At 37.4% G+C, this 19,948-nt stretch overlaps 1 protein-coding gene and 1 long non-coding RNA gene across 8 annotated transcripts in view; one reads left to right on the top strand and one right to left on the bottom strand.

Annotated features, from left to right (window-relative positions):
* Oatp26f (Organic anion transporting polypeptide 26F) overlaps window positions 1-19,491 on the top strand; it is a 60,303-nt gene extending 40,812 nt beyond the window's left edge. For all 6 annotated transcript variants that reach the window (XM_076305013.1, XM_076305022.1, XM_076305061.1 and 3 more), the window contains 6 exons: window positions 11,043-11,164; window positions 12,107-12,370; window positions 12,764-12,965; window positions 14,388-14,535; window positions 15,530-15,906; window positions 16,969-19,491. In XM_076305013.1, the coding sequence (XP_076161128.1) occupies window positions 11,043-11,164; window positions 12,107-12,370; window positions 12,764-12,965; window positions 14,388-14,535; window positions 15,530-15,906; window positions 16,969-17,170 (1,315 nt within the window). In that variant the 3' untranslated portion in view covers window positions 17,171-19,491. The remainder of the gene's footprint in view (window positions 1-11,042; window positions 11,165-12,106; window positions 12,371-12,763; window positions 12,966-14,387; window positions 14,536-15,529; window positions 15,907-16,968) is intronic.
* Window positions 14,218-19,750, bottom strand: LOC143143618 (uncharacterized). Of its 2 annotated transcripts, XR_012991197.1 has the most exons (8): window positions 18,775-19,750; window positions 18,602-18,682; window positions 18,148-18,371; window positions 18,000-18,059; window positions 17,488-17,639; window positions 17,231-17,409; window positions 16,952-17,153; window positions 14,218-15,666 (listed from the first exon to the last, which is right to left on the bottom strand). It is a non-coding gene; the product is annotated as an uncharacterized LOC143143618 (long non-coding RNA). The 2 variants fall into 2 exon arrangements; XR_012991193.1 differs by having other exon boundaries at window positions 17,231-18,059.
* Between the last annotated feature and the right edge of the window lie 198 nt (window positions 19,751-19,948).

Here is a 19,948-nt window from a genome sequence, read left to right as displayed (position 1 = left end):
ACGACTTGTAAGCGGGGTTGTAAGTACATCGATGTATGGATAATTGAAGAACCACGAGAGTTGGTCGAAACGTCGATAAATTGAAATTAGTAATTGAAATTAGTAATTGAAATTAGTTTGTACACTTAACTGTCACTTTTCCCGCGCTTTAAACGGGGATAGGATCCTTTCGGATTGACATTAACCCTTTGAGCGTTCCAATTGACGACACTTTGTCGCTTAACGGATTAGAATATTGTGGGAATTGTTATTTTTCCCAAGGTGGGTTTAGAAGAGCGTTGAAGATCGAACGACTTGTAAGCGGGGTTGTAAGTACATCGATGTATGGATAATTGAAGAACCACGAGAGTTGGTTGAAACGTCGATAAATTGAAATTAGTATAATTTACACACTTAACCATCACTTTTCCCGCACTTTAAACGGGGAAAACGATTCCCTTCGGATTGTCATTAACCCTTCGAGCGATGGGAACCCATACTGAGGTTAAACGTCCCTAATGTCGACACTTTGTCGCTTACAAGATTAGAATATAATGTAAATTATTACTTTTCGCGCGGTAAGTGTAAAAAAGTATCAAAGATCGAACGACTTGTAAGCGGGGTTGTAAGTCCATCGACGTTTCGCTAATTAGAAAACCACGAATGTTGTTCGAAACGTCGATAAATTGAGATCGCTACAGTTCACACCCTTAACCTTCAAAAATGATTACTTCTATACAAATTAGTAAAAAATTCTTTTTACACTTCATTGTAATACCCATTCTACAACAATCGTTCCAACGTTCTACACAAAGTAATTACAAAAGAAGTACACCATACTACAGAATGTAAATCTCTACACCAAGAATAGAAACTATCCTAAGAACCTATACACCCTCCGTTTTCAAGATATTGTACAATAGAAGAAAATCTTCAAAGTGCCCCTTGGACCATAACTCGAAAAGATATACACGACGCAACAGGGTATCTTCTCGCTCCTCTCAGCGCGTGGATTCACCCCTTACGAGCACTTCCGAATCACCCTTGCCCAATTGCGAAAAATTGCCTGAAACTTTCCGCAACACCGATCGTTAGGGGTGTTGTAGTTTCGCATGCGTTGCCTCGATACGTCGCACGGGTGATCCCCGTGTAATTCGACGAGTGTACGGTGCGATTGGAACCAACCACGGGTCCGGATGTTTTAGAAAATCTTTCCGAGCTCGTCTTGGACGCATCGGCCGCCCCGTTGAAAATATATCCCGGAGGGCCATTAGAGCGTATAATGGGCCGAGATTAATAGTGCATGTAACCCCGTGGACGCGGTATACACGTACCCCGCGGGGAAAATGTCAAGCGGTGAACCAATGTTTGACGACGACGCCCGATGTTACCCTTCAAAACTGTCACTTCATCCCCCGACACTTAGAGCACAATCAAGTTCCATTTGTCTACTCGTCTCCCCGCGGAGGGCGTCGCCCCTCCCTCTCCCTGAGCCCCATCTCTCTGAGCCCCCTCTCCTCTCCCTGGGCCCCCTCTCCCTGAGCCCCCACTCCCTGAGCCCCCTGTCCCTTTCGTTGAGTCACTCCGCTACGATGCACGTGAGAATCGAATTAATCGTCGCTCGGTGCTGCTGACTATCCGTCTCTTTTCTCCTCTCCCTCTTCCTTTCTTTCTTTTTCTTTTTTGTGTGTTCTCTCTCTATCTCTCTCTTTTTTCGTTTCTTTGTTTTTCTTTTTTTTTCAACGCACGCGCGAAGATGTATACCGGCGAACATCCACCGTAAATCGATCTGTCGGCCGTGTAAAGTATTTCGAGCATCCGTTCCTACCCCGGATCTTTCAAATGGCCGAGTATCGATTCCGGGCCGCTGCTCCCTCGACATTCGCTATTTGTATGTTTGTTCTGGTTGTTTATTTTCCGCGTTTCATACATCTGTTACTCGTACGCCCACCGGTGTAAACGAATCTCCGCGAGGCACACACCTAGGATTCATTTTCCGTCTCCGATCCGGATTATTTCGTCGTGGACGGAACTCACTTTGACACTGGAACTACCAATAGAGTCGGTTTTACTTGTTTTGGAACTTCTTTTTTTATAATTACTCGGTTATCGACCGTGTCTTTTTTCTACGGTATTCGTGGAAAATTTATAGGTTGCTCGATAAGTTTCGTCGTTTGATAAGGAATGGAGCTATTAGGTCGTTTTATTTTTCTAAAGATGGTACTACTGTTTGATGAATGTAAAGTTTCGTGTAGATCCGTCATAGTATTTTTTTACAATGGAGAACACCACAAAATTTATTGAACAACCTAGTACCAAAAGTTCGATAAGAAATGAAGCTATTAAATTGGTCCTTTTATTTTTCTAAAGATGGTATTACTGTTTTATGAACATGTGTAAAGTTTCATGTAGATCCGTGATAATATTTTTTTACAATGGAGAACACCACGAAATTTATTGAACAACCTATTACCAAAAGTTTGATAAGGAATGGAGCTATTAGGTCGTTTTATTTTTCTAAAGATGGTACTACTGTTTGATGAACATGTGTAAAGTTTCATGTAGATTTGTCATAGTATTTTTTTACAATGGAAGAAACCACAAAATTTGTTGAACAACCTAGTACCAAAATAGACAAGTGATGGTAGGAGAGAGCAACCATAAATATCCCGAAATATGTAATAAATATTAATACAAGCTTTCAGGTATATAGTGTAAAATTTGGAACATGACCATCTATCATACTTATGTAAATGCAAAATAAACATCTATATAATGAAGAAAATAGCTCCACGGTACTCAAAAGTTAACTTTTCTTGCTATTTTAAAATTGTAATGTAAACGTTCTTATAGCAAATATTTTCTTGTCTCTTGTTCTGAAACTTTGATTTGATCTTTCTTGAAGAAATGTCAATCGTTATTTAGCATTCATGAACACGTTGTTGATAAAAATATTTAATTAAAGTTCACAAGTACGGTCAGGGACGATCGTAACACTGGCAGTCGTTGCAACGTTACAATTTTTACTCAAAAAGAGTAAAAGTCGAAAAATCTTGGAGAAAAATGTTTAACGAAGATCAGAAAAACAACATTTTATCCATGAAAAACGAACAGACAAATTTATATACAAAATTCAATCTTGAATTTGTGCAATCGTTTCGTAAAGCTTTGTCACGACAGGTTTCAACTAAAGATAGAAAAAAGCGAATGTCTTTCGTTTCTAACTAATTACAATTTAGCTAAATAAATATTTTGATTTTCCAAAATTAAACTCGCGTTATCCACACCCAACCCAAACCTAACGTTCTGGACAGTTATAACATTTTCTCCACTTACCAATCTTTATCACTCTCTTGGATATTACCATCTTGAATATTACTATATTTATTATTATCTTGAATATTTTCGAACAATTCGTCACGGTATATCAGAGCAAAAATCACATTACACGGAGACGCAATTTTATCGTCAATTTTTCTCAAATATCGCCGTACAAAGATACTTAAACGATTCAAAGTCCAATACGTATTTCATTAAAAAATTCGCACAATCCGCGAAGTCGATTAGGAACGAATCCCACGAAATAAAGATTTCCTCTCGAAAATTCCGGTTTCTCCCTCGATTAATAAATCGGGCGCTGTCGCCTTTAAAGCTCGAGCGGCGAAGAAATTATTATGGTAACAGCCTACATCGTAAAAGACGAAAGGTAAAAAAAAAAGAGAAGAGAAAAAGAAGAAAGAGGAAGCGTCGGAGGAGCAAGAAGTGGTTCGAAGGAGACTGAAATTAAAAGTCGAAGGACCTCCCTTTGCATTTCACGCTCAACCGCGCCTCGGTTACGGTGGATATAAACGGACAGCGAATTTAGAATTCTCGCGAGTTCCTCTCGAAAAATTTATTCGAAAAACACCGTCCCTTTATTCGTTCAGAAACATCCGGGAAGCACTTCACGACACTTTGCGAACACTTCCCGCGATGTACAGCCATTCTATGCATTTTATTAACGTTCGTGAACATTTCTTCGTACACCGCATCGGCGAAAATATAAGGTGAAATTAATCCAACGGAAAGCCACGGTACGAAAATGAAGAGGACATTTACTATGGTTAAATATGCCCACATAATTAAGTATACGAAGTTCTCGGTTATGGCAGAAGTTTCAAGTACCTCGTAAACTTCGTATACTTCATTATCTAAGTACATTTAACGATCGTTAATATCCATCATTTATCTCCCACTCGTATATATTACTTTTGGATCGAGAATGTATATTTTTATCTTAAGGAGGCCCGAAGAAGGACTTTCAGGATAATGCTTGGAAAGTGTATGTATGTAGATCGTGATTACTTTTGGATCAAGAATGTATGTTTGTTTCTTAAAATGGGCTAGAAGAAGAAGTTTTAATAGAATGATTGAAAAGAGTATGCATCTAGATTGTGATTACTTTTGGATCAAGAATGAATATTTGTTTCTTAATTGGGTCAGAAGAAGAACATTAATTAAATACTTGAAAAGAGTATGTATCTAAATTGTAATTACTTTTGGATCAAGAATGTATATTTGTTTCTTAAAGTGAGCTAGAAGAAGAACGTTTAATAAAATACTTGAAAAGAGTATGTATATAGATTGTGATTACTTTTGGATCAAGAATGTATATTTGTTTCTTAAGTGAGCTGGAAGATAGACTTTAATGAAATGCTTGAAAAGAGTAAGTATCTAAATTGTAATTACTTTTGGATCAAGAATGTATATTTTTTCTTAAGTGGGTTGAAGAAGAACATTAATTAAATACTTGAAAAGAGTATGTACATAAATTGTAATTACTTTTGGATCAAGAATGTCAATTACTTTCTTAAGTGAACCAGAAGAAAGACTATAATCAAATGCTTGAAAAGAGTATGTATATAGATTGTAATTACTTTTGGATAAATATTGTATATTTTTTCTTAAATAGGTCGAAAGAAGGACATTAATTAAATACTTGAAAAGAATATGTACATAAATTGTAATTACTTTTGGATCAAGAATGTCAATTACTTTCTTAAGTGAACCAGAAGAAAGACTATAATCAAATGCTTGAAAAGAGTATGTATATAGATTGTAATTACTTTTGGATAAATATTGTATACTTTTTCTTAAATAGGTCGAAAGAAGGACATTAATTAAATACTTGAAAAGAATATGTATATAGATTGTGATTACTTTTGGATCAAGAATGTATATTTTTTCTTAAGTGGGCTTGAAGAAGAACATTAATAAAATACTTGAAAAGAGTATGTATATACATAACAATTACTTTTATATCAAGAATGTCAATTTTTTTTCTTAAGTGGGCCTGAAGAAGAACAGTAATAAAATACTTGAAAAGGGCATGCATTTAAATTGTGATTATTTTTGGATCAAGAATGTATAATTTTTCTTAAGTGGGTCAGAAGAAGAACCTTAACAAAATAGTTGAAAAGTGTATGTACGTAGATTATAATAATATTTTATTATATATCCACCGAGAGCAATCTGATTTTTGTTTTACACGGCCGTATTCCAACGTACCTCTTTGAAAAGCATCGCTCGATCATCGAAATTTTCGAAGTCGAATATCGAATCGATTCTAACTCGAGAGACCAAAGCTGTCGAGTTTCGCTCGGAGATTGGTTCGCGACAGCCACGGTCGAAAAGAGAGTAAACGAAAAAACCGCTCGAACGACTCTTTGTATACCGAACGCGGTTAAGTCGGCTAAGGGATGATCGCGCGGTTAGTCAGCCGTTTCCGAGCAATCAATCACCTCCTTGCTGGAGGTTTTCTCCCGCGAAAAAATGCACAACGCCCACTGCCCGGAGCAAACATAACGTCGATGGAAAAACGTAAGCCTAGTTACGCAAACCCTCTGCCACGAATATCCACTTGGTCGATCGATGAAACGACCTTGCGCGTACACGATCGACCGAGCGTGTACGTCGACCTCGTGAGATAATAAATTCGAGATTAACCACGGAGTGGAAATTACGAGATTACCTTTGAAAAGTTTCAAGGTTTCGATCAATGGCCAATTGTCACGTTCTCGATCGTTTCCATCGTAACGCGTCTCTTCCGTAGTGTCACTGGCTCGAGACCTTGACCGCGACACGATCAAAGGGAGACGTACGAAAATCGATCAGTTTTATCCTACCTTGAAATAAGATACAATTATGGGCGATCAAAGGAGATTCCCTTAGTTTTCTACGGTTAGATATTTCGATCTAATTTAGAATTTTTTAAGTATGTGTTTGTTGTTATTTTCATCGTAGGAACCCCGTGGAATCGATAACGACCTTTTTTACCGATAACGTAAAAGTAATAAAGGAACTTCTGCTTCGATGATTCATTTGTAACGCGAGAACCATCAGTTCCGAAAAGGGATAACTTTACTCGTCGAGGGCTAACCTTGCCCTTTATATATTTCTGGGGTAACTTAAAATCATTCGAATATGTATTTGGTATCGTTTTCAACGTAGAAATCTTATAGATTCGTATAGAGTGATTCTATATCGATAAAGTAAAAATAATTTGAAAAAATGTCTACTTTGATGATTCATTACAAACTTGAAAACTTGAGATAGCTTTTTATATATTCCTAGTGTAATTTAAAATCATTTGAATATGTCTTTGGTATCGTTTTCAACATAGAAACCTTATAAATTCGAGTTGACCAACTTTATACCAATAGAGCCAAAATAAATTTTAAAAATGTCTACTTCGGTAATTTATTACAAATTTGAGAGCTATCAATTGCGAAAAATAGTGGAGATAGTTCTTTATATATTCCTAGTGTAATTTAAAATCATTTGAATATGTCTTTGGTATCCTTTTCAACATAGAAACCTTATATGAAGTTGTTCGGAAAGTCATTTCGTTTTATTTGGTAAAAATAAAACACGATTTCTTTAGAGTGTATAAACATTTCATTAAATTACATATTCTCCACTTTGGAAAACGAAATGACTTTTCGAACAGCCCAATAAATTCGAGTAGACCAACCGTACACCGCTAAAGCAAAAATAATTTCCTTCGTCGACTCGTCGGTAATCCCACAACCACCGAAACAATAAAAATAACTTTATTAAAATCGTTCAAATACGTCTTTCGTGTAATTCTAAACACAGAAACCTCATCAATTCGAATGAATCAACTTTGTACCGACGAGGTAAAAATAATAAAAAAAAAATCAGCTTCGTCGACTCGTCGGTAACTCCACAACCACCGTGAGCATCATCTCGGCGAGCGCGGTAAGAAAGAAAGAAACCCGAACGAACGAAAGAAATTACTCCACCGTTTTAAAGACGATTCGAGCGCGTATTACTAGTATATCCCCGGCTCGTAAATAACGAAAAGACGAAGCCACTTCGTCGAGACCAATAACGTACCCACCGTTTGCAATTACATTTTCGTTCGAGTCGCGGCTACTCGGAGAACGCTGCACTCTATCTCTCTTATTCTCTCTCTCTCTTACTCTTTCTCTGCCCCTCTTCCTCTTTCTTTCTCGCTCATACTCTCTCTCTGCCCCTCTTTCTCTCTTTCTCTTTCTTTCTCTCTCTTACTCTCTCTTTTACTTTCTCTCTCTTACTCTCTTTCTTTCTTTCTCTTACTCTCTCTCTTACACTCTTTCTTTCTCTCTCTTACTCTCTCTCTTACTCTCTTTCTTTCTCTCTTTTACCCTCTCTTTTACTCTCTCTCTTACTCTCTCTTACTCTTTCTTTTACTCTCTCTCTCTCTTACTCTCTCTCTCTTACTCTCTCTTACTTTCTCTCTCTTACTCTCTCTTACTCTCTCTCTCACTCTCTCTCACTCTCTCTTACTCTATCATACTCTCTCTTACTCTATCTTACTCTCTCTTACTCTCTCTCTTACTCTCTCTCTTACTCTCTCTTACTCTCTCTTACTCTCTCTCTTACTCTCTCTCTTACTCTCTCGCTTACTCTCTCTTACTCTCTCTCTTACTCTCTCTTACTCTCTCTCTTACCCTCTCTTACTCTCTCTTACTCTCTCTCTTACTCTCTCTCTTACTCTCTCTCTTACTCTCTCTTACTCTCTCTGTTCCTCTCTCTTACTCTCTCTCTTACTCTCTCTCTTACTCTCTTTCTCCCTCTCTCTCTCTTACTCTCTCTTACTCTCTCTCTTCCTCTCTCTTACTCTCTCTCTTTCTCTCTCTTACTCTCTCTTACTCTCTCTCTTCCTCTCTCTTACTCTCTCTCTTTCTCTCTCTTACTCTCTCTCTCTCGCGCTCGCTCGCTCGCTCGCGCCCCAACGTTCGCGTGTCTGGAGTAGGTCGTCGTATACGTGGGCGTTTAATTTCGCAGGCAAATGAAAAGTTTCGCGGAGGAGACGGCGGCAGATGGTACCACCGAGTATCCAGCGAGTGTACCCCGTACCACCACCGGCTACTTTTCTCGCTTTTCCGCGTTCTCGCTCCCGGAGTTTTCCAGCCCTGGGTATAACGGTTCCACGGTAACGCGACCAGCGCTCTCCCGACGCTCTCTTCCTCGTCGTCGTCGTCGTCGTTGTCGTCTTCGAACCTGGCGTTCGTTGGGGAATATTGCCCGAGTTCTCCGCTCGGTTGAATTATCGGGCGTACGGTGGTTTCCGCGGGCGTATATCGGGCGCGGAACGCGTGTAAAAAAAAAGAAAAAGAAGAACTAGCGATGGTGGGAGGGGACGAGGACTGGAGAGGGGGTAGGCGAGAGGAGGTGGCTTTTCGGTAGTACTCCGAGCGGGAAATTAGTCGGAAAAGTTGCGCGTGCTTCGCTCGGTCGAGGGATTTCGAAGCGGGAGCAATTAAAAAAAAAAAGAAAGAGAGAAAAGGAAAAACGGAAAAAAAAATGAGAGAGGGGGCAGGACCGCCCAGTTCCAACCGGAAGTTCCTCCGTGAAACGAGGGAGGGACTGGCCTACTCGCTCGCCACGCGCTGATACTGTTTCGGGATAATTGCGTTTTTTGTTTAAATTCTTCCCGGCGAGTTTTATTTGCGCGGGAGCCACGCGGCCCAGTTTTCAAACGTTTAATATCGGTCGACCGCTGGAAATAGATTAACCGTAAGGAACGAGTCCACTGGATTCGTTTCGTTGTTATTGTTGTTGTTGTCGACGCTAGAACTATCGATAGATTTTTGTACGTTGAGGTATTAGTTGTACGTGTCTCGGGAGAATCGATGATTTAGGGAAGAGAGGAATTTATGTGAGATTGATTGCACGTATTGAATAAAATGAGTCGTAAGGTCTTTTGAAAAGAATACTATGGAATTTAAAATATATTTTATTGTAAAAATAGTTGAAACCAGTCATTTTGAATGGTTGGTAAATCTAGTGTTAAGTTGAGAGAGTGGAGACTTGTGTATAGGATAAAATAAATCTTTTGAAAATATACTATGGAATTTAAAATATATTTCTCTGTAAAAACAATTGAAACCAGTCATTTTGACTGATTAATAAAGTTAGTGTTAAATCGAGACAGTGGAGACTTGTGTATAGAATAAAATAAATCGAAACGTCTTTTGAAAATATACTATGAAATTTTAAATATATTTCTTTGTAAAAACAATTGAAACCAGTCATTTTTACTGATTGTTAAATCTAGTGTTAAATCGAAACAGTGGAGACTTGTCATCGAGCAAATAAAATACTCGAATTTTGTATCTGTCGACTAACAGGTTACTCTCGCATTTTATCAACTATAAATAATTGTACGATGGAATCGGACGAGGCGTGCAATTTTTTTTCTTCTATTTTGTTATATCTTTTATATTTATATTTTTTTATATACTTTTGGAAGAATATTACTCTTGTGGTAAATTTCAGTTGGAAACTATAGCGAAGGAATCGAGATACGCCGTTAAATACTTTTTAAGTACATTGTACACTATAGCGGCCTACGGTTCGGAACTTTTTAATTTTATTAGAATAGGAAGAGCAGGGCCTGCAATCTCTAAGAGCTGCACCGAGTCTAGGGGTCGTCTTTGGAAAATAAAGCAACGAGAATTGATACGGAAAGTTTCGTTTAGAAATAAATGAATACTCGATCGAGAAACACGAAGAAAGGTGGAGATAGTGTAGTCCCAGAAATACCTGACCTAACTGAGAAAACGCAAAAAATTTGAAAAAAAGTATCTTTGTATCTCTGCATAATCTTCTTTTAGATCGATACACTTTTTCCAAGGATGTTCAATAGCTTAGATTATAATGTTTATAGCGAGAACCGTCGAGCTTTGCAAAATAGTCATCAACCGTGGACTTTACCTGTTCATTGTTGGCAAATCTTTTACCACCGAGTCATTTTTTCAATTTTGGAAACGGAAAATAGTGAGGAATTAATTTTGAACTTTGTCTCATTCATTTTTAGAACTGATGCATCGTCTCGATGAAACAAAACTTGTTCTACTTTTAAATAAAAGAAAGAACATATCAAGATCACTCCGTTTGAATTTTACTCAACAAGTGAAATCGATCAATGACGATATTGCAACACAGTCTATATTTAAATTTTGTAAACGGAAAATAATCCAAGGGGGATAAATCTAGCCAATATAGTGCGCGAGGAATAAATTCAAACTTTGACTAATTGATTTTTGGAACTGGTGCATCAAAACTCGTCTTAATGAAACAAAATAAAAGAAAGAAAATATCAAGATCACTCCGTTTGATGTTTACTCAAAAAAAGTGAAACCTACCAATGACGATATTGCAACCACCCTCTATATATAAATTTTGTAAACAGAAAACAATCCAAGGGGGTTAAATCTCACAAATATAGTACACGAGGAATAAATTCAAACTTTGACTAATCGATTTTTGGCACAAATGCATCAAAACTTATCTCAATAAAAGAAAACTCATTGTACCTTTAAATAAAATAAAAAAAACTACCAAGATCACTCCCTTTGAATTTTACTCAAAACAACTAAAACCTACCAATAACGATATTGCAACCCCTATAATTAAACTTGGAAACTTCCATCGAAGCTGTGCAAACATCGAATCGCTTCTCTGGAACCGTAGACGAAGGTGGCTCGAAAAATGAGGTGAATAATAAATTTCAGGATCGGTTTAACGCCAGACAGCAACGTGTGGATCGGTGCATGGTGGATAGGCTTTCTGGCGGCCGCTGTGATGAGTTTCGTGATCGCTATACCAATCTTGGCGTTCCCAGCGGCGTTGCCCGGTACGCGTGAAAATATCTTAATACAGACACTACTACCCAGACACTACATCTTAATAAATATCTTAATACAGACACTACTACCCAGACACTACATCTTAATAAATATCTTAATACAGACACTACTACCCAGACACTACATCTTAATAAATATCTTAATACAGACACTACAGATACTGACAGTACACCTTCGTTTCCTCTGTAACCTGGTGCAAACGTTCATTCGTTGCAAACGACACTACATCTTAATAAATATCTTAATACAGACACTACAGATACTGACAGTACACCTTCGTTTCCTCTGTAACCTATTGCAAACGTTCACTCGTTGCAAACGACACTACATCTTAATAAATATCTTAATACAAACACTACAGATACTGACAGTACACCTTCGTTTCCTCTATAACCTGTTGCAAACGACACTACATCTTAGTAAATATCTTAATACAGACACTACCCAGACACTACATCTTAATAAATATCTTAATACAGATACTACAGATACTGACAGTACACCTTCGTTTCCTCTGTAACCTGGTGCAAACGTTCATTCGTTGCAAACGACACTACATCTTAATAAATATCTTAATACAGACACTACCCAGACACTACATCTTAATAAATATCTTAATCCAGACACTACAGATACTAACGATACACCTTTGTTTCCTCTGTAACCTGTTGCAAACGTTCACTCGTTGCAAACGACACTACATCTTAATAAATATCTTAATACAGACACTACAGATACTAACGATACACCTTCGTTTCCTCTGTAACCTGTTGCAAACGTTCACTCGTTGCAAACGACACTACATCTTAATAAATATCTTAATACAGACCTAACCCAGACACTACATCTTAATACAGACACTACAGATACTAGAGATACACCTTCGTTTCCTCTGTAACCTGTTGCAAACGTTCACTGTTCGGCTACAGGTTCGGAGGAACTGGCCAAGGAGAAGGTGTCCGAGGCACACGAGAAACCGAAACAATCGTCGACGAGCGACACCGGGGAGGCTTTCTCGAAAATACGAGAGCTACCGCGCGCACTGAGCGATCTGCTCGGTAATCCGGGATTTTTCATGTTGAATTTGGCAGGTGCCAGTGAAGGATTGCTTATGGCCGGGTTCGCGGCGTTCCTGCCGAAGCTGGTCGAAAATCAATTCAACGTCAGCGCTAGCTCGGCCGCGTTACTAATGGGTGAATAATATTGAAACGTTCTGTTACGATCAATCAAACGCGGCGCCTCTTCTGGGCCCGAGTAATCGCTGCCATTTTCCATACCAACCCCTCCGTCGGCATTCTGGAAACCGAAGCGTTCTTTTTTTCCTTTTTTTTTTCAATTTTTCCCTCCCTTTTTTCAGCGGGAATATCGACCGAACGATACGTTACCTGTCGCGTTTCCTCGCCGACGTAAATCCTTTCCAAGCGTTGTTTTTTTATTTTTTTTTTTTTATTTTTCCCATTTCTTTATTTTTTTACACTAGTTCGTGGGTATGTTTGCGTTCGAGGAAATATTATATTTACGTTATACTCGAACGTAATCTCGCGGCGAATTTCGAGACACTTTTAACGAAACTTTTACGTTTCCAGGTCTGGTGACGGTCCCCGCGGGCGGTGGCGGTACCTTTCTCGGCGGTTATCTCATAAAACGATTCAATTTGCCCTGCTCGGGCATTTTGAAGTTCTGCCTTCTGGCCACCGCGTCGTGCATCGCCTTCACTTTGTGCTTCGTGCTCAACTGTCCGAATGTGAACTTCGCCGGGGTCACGGTGCCGTATTCCGATCAGACCAAGTACGTACGCGTTGTACGTGGTTCCGGTGATGAATCACGCGATTTAGATAACACCGGAGAACGTTTCGTGTCGAACGTGGACGCGAACGCCCGCGATACGTGTCCGATACGGAATCGCGGCGATGAATTTTGTTTAAAGTAGATGAAGATACTGGTGAGACTCGACATCGTTGTTGGGGTAATTGGTTGTTCGATTAGTCTTGTCGTTCGATGAAACTTACTGTTCAAGGTTGTACTGTTCGATACGTTTTATGGAATGACCAAACTTACTGTACAACGTAGTACTGTTCAATAAGTTTTATGGAATGATAAATACTTACTGTTCAATGTAGTACTGTTCAATAAGTTTCATCGAACTACAAAACTTACTGTTCAATAAGTTTCATCGAACTACAAAACTTACTGTTCAATGTAGTACTGTTCAGTAACTTTTATGGAATGACAAAACTTACTGTTCAATATAGTACTGTTCAATAAGTTTCCTCGAACTACAAAACTTACTGTTCAATGTAGTACTGTTCAATAAGTTATATGGAATGATAAAATTTACTGTTCAATATAGTACTGTTCAATAAATTTCATTAAACTACAGAACTTACTGTTCAATATAGTACTGTTCAATACGTTTCGTCGAACTACAAAACTTACTGTTCAATGTAATACTGTTCAATAAGTTTTATGAAATGACAAAAACTTACTGTTCAATGTAGTACTGTTCAATAAGATTTATGGAAAGACAAAACTTACTGTTCAATATAGTACTGTTCAATAAATTTCATTGAACTACAAAACTTACTGTTCAATATAGTACTGTTCAATAAATTACATTGAACTACAAAACTTACTGTTAAATATAGTACTGTTCAATAAGTTATATGGAATGATAAAACTTACTGTTCAATATAGTACTGTTCAATAAATTTCATTGAACTACAGAACTTACTGTTCAATATACTACTGTTCAATAAGTTTCATTGAACTGCAAAACTTACTGTTCAATGTCGTACTGTTCAATAAGTTTCGTCGAACTAAAAAACTTACTGTTCAATGTTGTACTGTTCAATAAGTTTCGTCGAACTAAAAAACTTACTGTTCAATGTACTACTATTGAGCAACCTAGTACTATACTGTTCAGTAAGTTTTATCAAACGACAAAGCTTATCGAACAACCTAGTATTCTCGATCGTGTCACAAAGTCGTATCACTATTTTCTACTACCGTAGGATAAATTATTATCGCGTGAAAATTTTTAATATCGCACAGAATGATATTATTGATAAAATTGACACGCGGAAAAATAATCATCCTTCGCGTTAAGTCGGGATCAATTTGTACGTTTTCTACTTATTTGGTAAATCGTCAACGGAACTGTGCTCGTGTCGTCGACGCAATCTGTATTCTTAACGAGCTCCATGTTTATAGAAAATCTTTCTCGCTGGACGACGCGTGCAATAATGGCTGCGGATGCTCGAGATCGGAGTTCAACCCAATATGCGGAGTCGATGGAATCACGTACTACTCTCCGTGTCACGCGGGATGTTATCAAGAAACACAAATAAACGACGTCGAAGTCAGTACAAATTCCAGTCCATTTCGTCTCCTGCGTTATTATACGTTCGTTATTTGAAACAATTCGTTTAATTGTAACTGATAATTTCGCGGAAATGTTCATTGATCGCGCGCTGAAGATCAACAAGTTTTCTATCGATGCATTTTCTATGCAATTCTATTCGTAAAATTTTTTTCCACTCGTACGTTATTATATATACGTTATTTGGAACGATTCGTTTAATAGTACCTGATAATTTCGAGAAAGTCTACATTGAGAGCTAAGTCTATCTAATCGCTCATTAAAAATCAACAAGTAGTCTATCGACATGCAGTCGATGCATTTGCTATGCAATTCTATTCGTAAAATTTTTTTTCCATCCGTGCATTATTATGCGTTATTTGGAACGATTCGTTTAATAGTACCTCATAATTTCGCGAAAGTTTACATTGATCACTCACTAAAAATCAACAACTTTTCTATCGACGTGCAGTCGATGCATTTGCTATGCAATTCCATTCGTAAAATCTTTCTTTGACTCGTGCATTATTATACGTTATTTGGAACAATCCATTTTATTGTAACTAATAATTTCGCAAAAGCGTATATTGATCGCTCACTAAAAATCAACAACTTTTCTATCGACGTGCAGTCGATGCATTTGCTATGCAATTCTATTCGTAAAATTTTTGTCCACTCGTGCATTATTATATATACATTATTTAAAACGATTCGTTTAATAGTATCTGATAATTTCGCGAAGGTCTACATTGATCGCTCACTAAAAATCAACAAGTAGTCTATCGACATGCAGTCGATGCATTTGCTATGCAATTCTATTCCTAAAATCTTTCTTCGACTCGTGCATTATTATACGTACATTATTTGAAACGATCCATTTAATAGTATCTAATAATTTCGCGATCATTTTCTTACACGTTACTATTCCTAAAATCTTTCTTGAATTTTTGATAATTAATACACCCTTCCGACATTACACACCCCACTGTTGCAGGTGTACTCGGACTGCACCTGCATACGAGCGCCACCGTTGAATATGACCGCTGGGAACAAAGTAATCAGCTACGAAGCAATCAACACGACCTGCAGCACCGCTTGTTCCTATCTCTGGCCCTTTATCGCCCTTGCCTTCTGCAACATGTTCATAACGTTTCTTTGCACGATGCCGGCCCTCTCCGCGACGCTCCGCGTCGTTCGGGACGATCAGAGATCGTTCGCTTTGGGCATACAGTGGATCAAGGTGAGGATCTTGGGCACCATACCGGCACCCATGGTGTTCGGGGCTCTTATAGACGACACTTGCATCTTGTGGAACGAGACGTGCGAAGGCAGAGGCGCTTGTCTCGTTTACGACAACTTATACATGAGCAGGTACGAACAAACGAAATCACAGCAAGTGTAAAATTATGAGATTCGCAACTTAGTTTAACCCTTTCGCTACGGAGCGCTTGTGATAAAAGTGTTCAACTACACTTCGACTTTAAACAACTGTAAATATATGAACGAATATACAGATCTACGCGAAACTTCACACTACATTCGTTAAACAACAGTATCTTTAAAAAATTAAATCTAGTTGACACTGAGGTACGGAATGCTACGAAGTAAGTAGAAGTTATTTCTTGTTCGTGAAATTTCACAATGATATTTATTATATTTGGTAATATCGTTTTACTTTGTAAAATATAAAACTTTATGATTGTAATTTACTTTTTTTATATATTATATTGTAATGCTCGTATAATATTTTTTAATATAATAGAACGAAATTACTGAAGGATTTAAAACCAAACGCAATATTAATAATCAAGTTTGGTACGATAAAGTTGGAAGCATGGAACCACGCGTAAGCCAACATCACATTGTGAACAATACTAACTCGACTTACGTCTTTTTCCGCGTTTACTACAGACGACACATTTTCGAACTTGATTTTTTATTTTTTGATGCCTCATTCGCGGCATTTTTGATGCCAGATACTCGATTAAAAAAAGTATCTCGTGTAAAGTATGAAGTAAAAGTATAGATTGTACGAACGTATATATACGTTCTGCGTACCTCAACGACCACTTTTCGAGAGCGTATATATACGCTCTTCGTGCCTCAGCAACCACTTCTTCAGACCGTATATATACGTTCGTCGTATATGAATGGTAATTCTTCAATGACGTATATATACGGCCGCCAAAGCGAAAGGGTTAAATTTAGTCTCTTTTTAAAACTTTGATTAATAAAAAAAACTTCAACAACCTCGAAATCTCGAAGAGAATAACTATAAGGACATTTTTATTCCTATTCTTTATTCAACAATCTTAAACAGTTTTTCTTTCGTATATTTCACGAACAATGAACGTATTGTATTATAAATGATTTTTAGACGTTCTGGTTTAAACGATCTAACTTGTACACTACTCACCCTGACGTTTCATTTAGGTACATGCTCGCGCTGGCTTTCATCGGTAAGGCAGCGTCCCTCCTTTTCTTCTTCCTGGCCTGGTGGACGTACATTCCACCGGGTGGTAGAAGAGCCGATCAGAATTCAAGAGAGGAACCCACGACGACGTTAATGTTGAACGATCCATCTCACGAAGCCCCCGGCACGCTTGCAACGATAAATCCTGTAATCGAAGCGTAAACGATAATTCTCCATTCCGTTTAGTTCTCTGTGAGAATATCGCGGATGAGTTTCTCTTACCGGGACAATTCAAATGTACGCGCGCGAATAGTGGAACTGCAACCGGGACGGAATCAATTGACTGTTCAAGGTCACCGTTGGGCTACCCCCACCATATCATACGGTTACTTCTCGCGCAGAGCCCTGTCACGCGTAATTTTAAATACGAGAACGATTTTGCGACTGTGGTTGATTTCGTTCTAGAAAAGTATAGCAAATATGGTTTGTTAAATGTTTAATCGTAATCGAGGTACAAGCGTAAGGAATAAGCGAATCACTTGTTTCTGCTACATCGAAAGTGGATGGTGATTGTGTCTACTAGTCAGTTAAAAAGAGATCTGGTGTCGTCGATAACGAGAGCCAGTGTTTACGAAGGCGAAGAAAAAAAGATTGGCAATGGGTGTCGACTCTTGGTAGACATTATTTTTTTCTGAAAAATTATGCAAGATATTTTAGTACATAGTTGGATGTATCTAATAACTGTATTGTTTTTACGTTGAGTAGCTAGGAAAAGGTACGATGTAAAGCAAATAGGCGGATATTTATTTAATATTTCTACTTCTTAGCATAAATTGTTTACCATCGCAGGGACAATGCTATATACTGCGTAGAGTGATCGTTTGTAAAAGGTACTTTTATTCGTTATTATTTAAGCGCGGATGCGAAAAGGATTTGCACAGTCGTGGACAAATAACGCACGAGTATATGGTTAAATGTAACTGAGGTATGAAATCGATAAAACTCGGAGAATTCGTTAGTATCAAAAGTTGTTTAAAAATTGTACAGTTACCTTTATGCGATTCGCAATAAATAGGATACTTGATATAAGAGCCACTCACTGCCAGTATTGCTGTAAAGAACGTAATAATGTTTTTCTATATCGTATTGAGAATCAATGAAAAATATATACTCGTTTTTCATGGGAAAACGACACGTACCAACTATGAAACATAATGGGCAAGTGCACTTGTAGTCCTTTTTGATGTTCATTGTACGTCACTTTCTCATCCGACATAGTTGATCCGTTAGATTTTGGTTATAATATCGGTAAAAGCTACTAATTAAGCATTTGCTAACTATATCACTACGCTCTCCGTAATATTACGTAGAAACTAATAGCTCCTGCTGAACAATGGATCAAAACAAAGACTACCGGAATTACCTGTAATTATACGATTGTATCGCCCTCTATTATTCGATCTGAATGTGATTTCAATTGGTATAACAGTTTTATACTCCTGCTATTTACCGATCGTCAATTAACCTCAAAGGAGTGTATTTATTACAACCGATGATAGTCGACGTTTAAGATAAAGAAAATTATCCTGCATTTTGATATTCTTCATAATAATGCAATATAACTGGTTTGTATGTAAAAAGTAATTTACTTACCTACGGTAATAGAAGAAAAAAATGTTGCGTTTTATAGCAGATTTACTAGTAGATTCTTCTCTAAGGATTTCCCAGCAGAGTCTATCATCGATTAAAAAAATTACTTCTTACATAGAAACCTTTACAGATGAGCAAATAAATTAAAATTTGCATTAATGGAATATAATTGTTACCGTGAGCAGATAAGTTGTTGCTTAGCAGAGACATCTCTAGAAGAGTTCCTTCTTCTACAATGCCACTGTGAAACTCGTATGTGTCATTGTTGTGTAAAGAAAACAATGTTTTGAGATGATCCGACGACCTTTATCGTGAACTGATATTTATAATAGATACAATAATTGCAAGTATGTGTATTTCAAATAATGGTACCATCGTTAAGGCTTATCGCATTCACACGTGAAAATAAAGAGTATCTGACTCAGCAGTTTTATACTACACCAGGTTTTCATATTTTACTTTGACAAAATATTTTGTCTATTAACTTTATAGAATAAAAGATAAAATCCAAAAAATTTAATCATGTTAATATTCACGCATCGAAGTTTTTCAGAAGATAATATGTATTTAACGACGTATGTGAAAAAGGTGAATCGTACAAAGTCACTTTTCTAATGTAAGGAAACATTCAAATGTCAAAATACTGATGAATCGTCAAATTTCTTATTGAAAATTTTTCATAAATGTAGTTTGAAGATTGGCAGCAAAACGCTTATAGTAGCCAATTGTGTAAATGTACAAATACATGAACGTATCATGGACTGTCATTTACATCGGTTTGATATGAAGCATTTTGTGCGATTTCTAATTGTAATTATTTTTGTTATGGAAAAATAATATGTCTAACGCGTCTATTATACGTGTCACCAATAAAGAGCCAGTACGATACGTTACCCAATTTCAACTTCTCTATTCCTTTCATCGATAGGTTATGAAATTATTATAAAATTGGTAACAAAGTTTCTGACGTAGTGCTCAGTTATTTATAATAGATATAATCATTTATACGACAACTTGTACAATATCATATACACCAATTGGATTTTACTTAACCTAATATTTCTGGTAAGATATTTTCCGTTTAGTACTTGTGTAATATTGACACTTAATTATTTACTTGTTAACGAACATCTTTCATTTAATCACAAACTATAGAATAACAGAACATTCTCTGAGAATTATGTCTCACGAAGTGAAGCACTGAGTCGGTATTGTCGATTTCGAGAAAAATCAATGGTTTGTGGCGTACTCTACATTTAAAGACGATAACTTTGGGAATTATATTCAATACCACTACTGACGTGGGTAACATAAACAAATTCAAGAATCTCCTCCCGTGCTGCAATATTG

The sequence above is a fragment of the Ptiloglossa arizonensis genome, chromosome 1, assembly GCF_051014685.1.
Source record: "Ptiloglossa arizonensis isolate GNS036 chromosome 1, iyPtiAriz1_principal, whole genome shotgun sequence".
Classification (NCBI taxonomy): Eukaryota; Metazoa; Arthropoda; class Insecta; order Hymenoptera; family Colletidae; genus Ptiloglossa; species Ptiloglossa arizonensis.
This window is presented reverse-complemented; position numbering and strand designations above follow the sequence as displayed.